This window comes from Dreissena polymorpha, chromosome 4 (assembly GCF_020536995.1).
Source record: "Dreissena polymorpha isolate Duluth1 chromosome 4, UMN_Dpol_1.0, whole genome shotgun sequence".
In the NCBI taxonomy this organism is placed as follows: Eukaryota; Metazoa; Mollusca; class Bivalvia; order Myida; family Dreissenidae; genus Dreissena; species Dreissena polymorpha.
In genome coordinates, this window is record NC_068358.1 from 43,219,144 (window position 1) to 43,227,119 (window position 7,976).

Sequence of the window (7,976 nt, forward strand, 5' to 3'; positions counted from 1 at the left end):
CCATTCTCCTTTGTTACTTCTTTGTAAAGTAGATTCTGACATTTTTATGTACAAACCATATCACTTTTGAGCTTTGTTTGACCTATTTATATTAAATTATTGTATAAGAGCTAGAAATTAAAAGAATTTCTTTTGTGTTGTTTGCAGTGAATGATCAGATAATTATTTCACTCAATAGTTACATAAAAAGAATACTTTTACTTGTGGCTATGCCACTCTCGTTTAATATTTTATAACCGCTGGGAACTGAAAGTATATTAAACACCAAATGTCCTCAATAACTTGTTTTGTTCAGAAATCAAACAAAATGAATTTTTTTGCTGAATAAATGTAAAAGAACAGCTTTTTATTTAACTCGCTTTAAGAAAATGTGTTGTCTTAAAGCAAATATGCTTGGCAATCTTGATTTCGATAGATCAGTGTACTTTCCTTGACTGTGAACATTTTTTTCTCTGTAATTTTCTGTATCAAAAGTCTAATTTTTGCTAGCTCACAATTTGACAAATTTGTTCCTGGGATTAGGAAACTTAAAGTATTTTAAAGTTAACTTTGAAGCTTTGATTGGTAAGCTCTTGTTCATGTTGACACTGTTGTTACAGGTGGCGGTTTGCAACTTAGCTTCCATAGCATTGAACATGTATGTGAAGCCGGACAAAACCTACGACTTTGCTAAGCTTGCCGAGGTCACAAAGGTGGTGGTGAGGAACCTGAACAAGATTATAGAAGTCAACTACTACCCAGTGATAGAGGTAAAGCTTGCTGTGTTGGATATGGTGCAGACGTCTCAACCATTTCTTTTACACCATACAGACACAATATTTTGTAGTGGTTAGATGATCCAAGTTTAGTTGTTTTATATAATTAAAAAATAATAAACTTGTTTTACATTTTATTTAATAATGAACAGCATTGTGAGTTCAACCCTCGTGTTATTTTATTGATCAATTGAGGAACTGGTGCCAGAGTTCATTTTTGATCAGAAAATAAGCTTAAGATGTAGTTTTCTGAATATTTTTGGCGTATTGAAATGTTTTGGTCCCTTTAGGCTGAGAGATCCAACTTCCGTCACAGACCAATAGGTATCGGTGTTCAGGGCCTGGCTGACGCCTTTATTCTGATGAAGTTCCCGTTTGAGAGCCCTGAGGCTCAGCAGTTGAACAAGGACATCTTTGAGACTATCTACTACGCTGCACTGGACTCCAGTTGTGAGCTGGCAGAGAAACTTGGGCCTTACGAGACCTACCAAGGGTCACCTGTCAGCAAAGGGGTAGGAATTCAGTGTGAACTGATTTAGTGTACTTGATATTTTTAGTCTTAAAATAATGGTTAAGATTTCTTTGAAATAATGTATCCGGCGTGAGAAATGGCTGTGGACGTCAAATAATTTATATCAGTGCCTTCCCCAGGAATTTGTTCAGGCGCCCCGGGGGTGGGTTCGGGAGGGGTGTCCCCTGCCGACGTTTAATTCAACATGTCAATTCACGTTCTGTGGTGAGTTATAACTCAAAGAAAAACAGCATCAAAAGACGTCATTTGGTGCGCTATGACTCTTCAAAAAAATCCCCCAGTCATTTAAAAATATATTTTTGATATTGTTTGTTTTAAAACTTTTCCGCACAGATAGTAAAATCCCGACTCGAACGATTCCCCAATACATCCGTTTCAACCCGACTCTATTACTGTATACTTACTATTTTTTAAGTTTCTATTTATTACCCGATAATCCCGTTTATTCCGTTTTTATCAATCTCTTTCTGGTAAATATTTACGATAAAAGCTTTCAGTTATTTCTTTAACACAAACCTTGCCATTTTTAAGTGACTATAGATTTGATGAAATATTGCCTCTGAATATGCGTCAATCCCCTGACCTGTTGTGTGCTTGTTAAAACGCTCAATACACGCCATTTGTATGCAATAGACGCGACGTTGTACATGCTGCATAATTTTCGCGCTCTTTTTAATTGAGAAAAAGATTGGACACAAAATAAATTTGCACTGCAAATTTGAAGCAAAAATATTTAACGTTGCGGTAACATTTACATTCGGAAGTGTGTTTCGGATTAAAAACGCGTTAACATCGACTTACGGTAATGGGTTTCGGATTACAAATTTAATTATTCCCATTTGAGATTTCAACAAATATAACCGTTGCGTTATAAATTCAACGATAATTTGTTTACACACTTTACGAGTCGAATAAATGTTTTGACGGAATTATGCATGAAATTCACGTTGTCCACGAGGATCACGGCCGGTTGCCATCATCAGTCTTCTAACTATCGATTATCGGACGAAACATTTACAAGTGTGGGTAATTAATTCAACGAAAATTTGTTAAAGCGCATTACGTGTCGAATAAATGTCAGAAAAATGAGGTGAATCAGTTCTATAAATGGACATGTTGAAATATACATGTACTGGAATTAAATAAATTGTTATCACATAATTGTAACCGCTATAATAATTAATTGTTTACCACTTGCAATTAATTTTTCGTATTAATTTTGAGTCATAGGTAACACTTGTTTACAGTAAAAAGGTGTGATGATGATGCCCGAAACCGTCTTTAATGTTCTGTACTGTACTAATTACCGGATTTATATTACTCAAATGGTACAACTACTTGCTAATCAAGCTGCAATAAACTCTTACTTCATGCCCGACGTCAATCAAAAATAATGGTCGATAGTTAACCCCGCCCTCATAAGCATTCGCGTAACCGATTGGACGATGAACTTCACAGTTTGATGACTGGAAAGTTACCAGATACATCCTTGTCAGCATTTAAATGACCGTGTAATGTGGCTAGAATAATCGATACGCGCGTCATGCTATTCTCTTATCAGTGGATTATCCATTACCCCATGTGGTGTTTATGGGGATTACTTGTGAACGTAGGTACCGAGTGCTCTTTTAAAACAGGGAATATTAATACACTGATAGGGAAACCTTGATTTATTTAGCCAATCTCCACTTTCTTTTACTGAAGAATACACTGATCGGAAAATTTCTTAAATGGCCTGGGGAAGACCCTGTATATAAATTTTTATAGCAACGTAACATTTCTCTCAAACCAAAATACACAAATGATTAATTAAATTATTGTTTGTTGTTTTTACCGGTTGTTGAATTGTTGAAATTATGCCCCCTGTGATAAACTGGAATGTTTCTGTTGTAAAAGCTGAGAACACTTTTTATGCTCCCGGTAGGGTGGCATATAGCAGTATAACTGTCAGTCAGTCTGTCCGTCAGTCCGAAAAAAACTTTAACATTTGCCATAACTTTTTCACTATTGAAGATAGCAACTTGATACTTGGCATGCATGTGTATCTCATGGAGCTGAACATTTTGAGTGGTGAAAGGTGAAGGTGAAGGTCATCCTTCAAGGTCAAATGTCAAATATATGGCGTCTGTCCATCCGAAAACTTTAACATTGGCCATAACTTTTTCAATATTTAAGATAGCAACTTGATATTTGGCATGCATGTGTATCTCATGAAGCTGCACATTTTGAGTGGTGGAAGGTCAAGGTCATCCTTCAAGGTCAAAAAATAAAGTAAAAGCGGCGTTCTCATGAAGCTGCACATTTTGAGTGGTGGAAGGTCAAGGTCATCCTTCAAGGTCAAAGGTAAAAAAATAATAATTTCAAAGCGACTTTATCATGAAGCTGCACATTTTAAGTGGTGGAAGTTCAAGGTCAAGGTCATCCTTCAAGATCTTAGGTCAAACAAAAAACTAAAAAAATTCAAAGCGGCGTTCTCATGAAGCTGCACATTTTGAGTGGTGGAAGTTCAAGGTCAAGGTCATCCCTAAAGACAAAGGTAAAAAAAAATCAAAGCGGCGCAATAGGGGGAATTGTGTATCTGACGAACACATCTCTTGTTTACATATGTGGCTGTCTTTTGGGCTTTGAGATCACATCTCTTGTTTACATATGTGGCTGTCTTTTGGGCTTTGAGATCACATCTCTTCTTTACATATGTGGCTGTCTTTTGGGCTTTGAGATTTCCAAAAAGTCTTTAATAAAATAAACAGCTGTGTAAGTATCGGCTTGCATTCTTGACTTATTCTTTCACTTTTTTGTACTTCAGTTGTACTGATGTGAGCATTTGTTTATCACTTAATCACTTAACTGAGGTCCACGGAAGGTGTGAACTGGGAGTTATCTAGACTACCGCATGTCTGCTATATGATTCATGTAGGTAATGAAAGTGCTGCCACATTTCAGATCCTGCAACATGACATGTGGGGAGTGAAGGACACAAACAGGCATGACTGGGCAGGACTTAGGGCAAGAATTGCCAAGTAAGGATCAGACACAGTGTTGGTAGTAAAATTTAAAATGCTTTCATCAAACAAGCTTATTCCTAGATTAATGGAAAAGATATTGAAAGCAAATGTATGTGCACTAGTGTTCTTTTCACAATGACTTGTTGTGTGCCTCTTTGTATAATGGCAGAACAAGTGGGCGGGCAGAGTCCAGGGTAATGATGTCCTCAATAACTCAACAATATAATTAGGATTACCATGAAACTTGATGATAATGATTGTGGGCATAAATTCAGGGACAATAATAACAGCAATGTTCGGATTTTGCAATTTCAAGCTATAAATAATTGTTTTTAGAACATCTTGATTTTTCGTAGAAATTATCTTTGCCACAATTTTACCACAAATACCTCCACAGATCAATGTAACTGACCTTGAAACAGGCATATTGTATGACAAGTTTGAACTCCTGTTATGTTTATCAGTCAATATAAAAAGTATCTTCAAAAGTCCTGAGTTTGATACCAATGCTTCTGAACTCTACATTGTCGTTAGTTTAAAACTGAAAGTGGAATTCAAATCTGATTAATTTTCTTAATGTTTTTTATGTCCCCCACCACTATAGTGGGGGACATATTGTTTTTGCCCTGTCTATTGGTTTGTTGCTTTGTTTGTGTTTGTCAAACTTCAACATTTGCCATAACCTTTGCAATATTGAAGATAGCAACTTCTTATGTGGCATGCATGCTTATCTCATGGAGCTGCGCATTTTGAGTGGTGAAAGGTCAAAGGTCAAATATATGGGTCAACATCGCTCATTTAATGTACACTTTTGCAATATTGAAGATAGCAACTTGATATTTGGCATGCATGTGTATCTCATGGAGCTGCACATTTTGCGTGGTGAAAGGTCAAGGTCATCCTTCAAGGTCAAATATATGGGGACATAGTGTTTCACACACACATCTTGTTGTTCTTGTTTCTCATCCATACAGGGGGGTAATTTCACCTCCTTTCATTTGGTTTCCTCCCTTTCAAATCCTTGGATATTGTACAAAACCTACTTAGATCCAGCAGAGATGTGTTTTGTTTTGTTACAGGCATGGGGTACGTAACAGCTTGTTGCTGGCGCCCATGCCCACAGCTTCCACAGCACAGATCCTGGGGAACAACGAGTCTATTGAGGCGTACACCAGCAACATCTACACCCGCAGGGTCCTCTCAGGAGAGTTCCAGGTATGAACAGCTATAATATGAACCACAGTGTTCAAAAATGGGCCTAGGAACATATCAGTAGTGTACCACAAGATTATGTATCAGTGTACTTGATGAATATATCGGCTACTACATGAAATTATGAAATCCTTGTCCTTTAAATATTATAACACATTAAACAAATCATATCTGTATCCATTTTGTAAAAGAGATCTTTTGTTGGTTACTCTTGTAGCCTTAGGAATGTGCTACCGTGAAGCAAATTTTATTAGGGTTTATTGCATCCCTTGTAGATTGGGAACCACAATATGCTGAAGGATCTCAATTAAACATTAAACAATGTTATTGCATCCCTAGAACATTGTGAACCATAATATGCTGAAGGATCTCAATTTAAAAATGTTATTGTATCCGTTGTAGATTGTGAACCACCATATGCTGAAGGACATCACTTTAAGTTTAAACAATATTATTGTATCCCTTCTAGATTGTGAATCACCATATGCTGAAGGACCTCACAGATCTTGGACTATGGACGGAGGATATGAAGAACCTGCTCATCGCCCATGGTGGATCCATTCAGGTACACACAGTCAGGTCTCATACAAAACACACTGGCGTTTAGAAGTTATATGTGGGAATTTCTTAATTGTTCTTAAAATGTTTCTAAACTTTCAAAAGTCTAATCCACAAATTGTAAAGACAAAACTGCAAAGAAATTGTTTGGCATTTGAATCTTTATGACGAAAGAAACAACAGCTCAAATTTGAACCAGTTAAATTGCTTTGGCAAGCATTAATTAATATTAATTGCACACATACAAAATAGCCTGTAATGGATCTCTCGTAAATAGTGTGGGTATACCAAGCATACAGTACAGTTAAACAGTAAAAATATTCCATAAGCCTCAGGCGCTTTCAAACATCAACATTCTTTCTTACAAACAAAAAGGTTTAGTTAAATTGAGCAACTTTGCACACAAATAACCCAGGCTTCGCACTCGCCCAGGCTGGTAAGGAGCTACCCCGTCCGCAATAAAGTCGTGCACGGTTTTGGTGTGTCATAAGTGGACATTATTACTTCCTTTATTCACTTTGCAGCATGATTCTGCTCTCATGTGATTTAAAATTGAACCAGAACAGCAATTCATTGACATGAACTGATGTTTGTTTTCTTGCTAATAGAAAATTGATGGAATCCCGGATGACATTAAGGCGCGCTACAAGACGGTGTGGGAGATATCTCAGAAAACGGTGCTTAAGATGGCAGCAGACCGTGGGGCTTACATTGACCAGAGCCAGTCTCTGAACCTGCATGTGGCAGAACCAAACTACGGGAAGCTCACCAGCATGCACTTCTATGCCTGGAAACTGGTGGGTTCTCTAAATGTTACTTACTGGCCATTCTCAGTAGATTGTAATGTTTATACTGACTTGGAATAAAGTATGTACTGAACCTGTGCTTTTAACTGCTATGTAATTGAATTGTTGCTTTATGTGCTTTCTTAAAAGCCTTAGTTTGAAGACTGTCTGGCCTTTTCCTTTATTATTGGACTGCAAGTGTGTTCCACCACAATATTTTATGGCTGTCGCCCATTTTTACATAAGGAATGGTCAGGGCTCTTAGTAAATTAAGAGCCTCTTCTAAAGTAAAGAAATAAACTAGTAAAGCAAAATGGTTAGATATGCTAAGCATGAGGATTAAAACTTGGCCAAGAAATTGCTCTGTTGTACATTAATAATAACAGCATGGTTCATTTACATGTCTGAATTTTCCACAATTCCACATGATCGTGTATTTTCTAACATTCTTTTCTTCCCATTACTTCAATACAAACCTGCTGTGTGTTGTACAGGGCCTGAAGACCGGCATGTACTACCTGCGCACCAAGCCAGCTGCCGCAGCCATCCAGTTCACGGTGGACAAGACCAAGCTTGCCCAGGCTACGAAGGCGGGTCAGGAAGGGGAGAAGGCGACGCCTACCCAGCAACAGAACATGGAGGCCATGGTGTGCTCCCTGGAGAACAAGGATGAATGCCTCATGTGCGGCTCATAGACTGGGCGTGTGTGCAGAGAACAAGTGCCTGAGGTGCTGCTTGTTGACTGGGGAAATGTGGAGCGGATTATGTGGTTTTTTGCAGGAGTGTGCTTTGAAAAAACTGCTGTTTCATTTTATTTTCATATTGCCAAAAATTGACTAGAAAAATCGGCATTGTTTATTGAGGTTAAAATTGACAAATAATGAATCTACTTTGTTAATTGATCAATATTCACACATAAAGTTTGTTTTGGCAATGTGTGTATCACATATCATGGAAGCTGTGTCACTGGATATGCTTTGGTATTAATGGGGAGATCTAAAGCTTAATGGTCAATCGCTTTCTAAGAGTTTATTGTAGTTTCTAACGAATTGTTTCTGAAATCACAGCCTGTATAAACCTCACTATTCCTGGACTGCAGACTCAAAATAAAATATTCTTTATAAAGGTA

The 7,976-nt window shown here is 37.5% G+C and overlaps 1 protein-coding gene across 2 annotated transcripts in view; it reads left to right on the forward strand.

The window, feature by feature from the left end:
• The window catches only part of LOC127879234 (ribonucleoside-diphosphate reductase large subunit-like), a 65,274-nt gene extending 57,298 nt beyond the window's left edge, over positions 1 to 7,976 (forward strand). For both annotated transcript variants that reach the window (XM_052425975.1, XM_052425976.1), the window contains exons 13-19: positions 600 to 749; positions 1,046 to 1,267; positions 4,231 to 4,307; positions 5,372 to 5,507; positions 5,974 to 6,069; positions 6,671 to 6,859; positions 7,342 to 7,976. In XM_052425975.1, the coding sequence (XP_052281935.1) occupies positions 600 to 749; positions 1,046 to 1,267; positions 4,231 to 4,307; positions 5,372 to 5,507; positions 5,974 to 6,069; positions 6,671 to 6,859; positions 7,342 to 7,542 (1,071 nt within the window). In that variant the 3' untranslated portion in view covers positions 7,543 to 7,976. The remainder of the gene's footprint in view (positions 1 to 599; positions 750 to 1,045; positions 1,268 to 4,230; positions 4,308 to 5,371; positions 5,508 to 5,973; positions 6,070 to 6,670; positions 6,860 to 7,341) is intronic.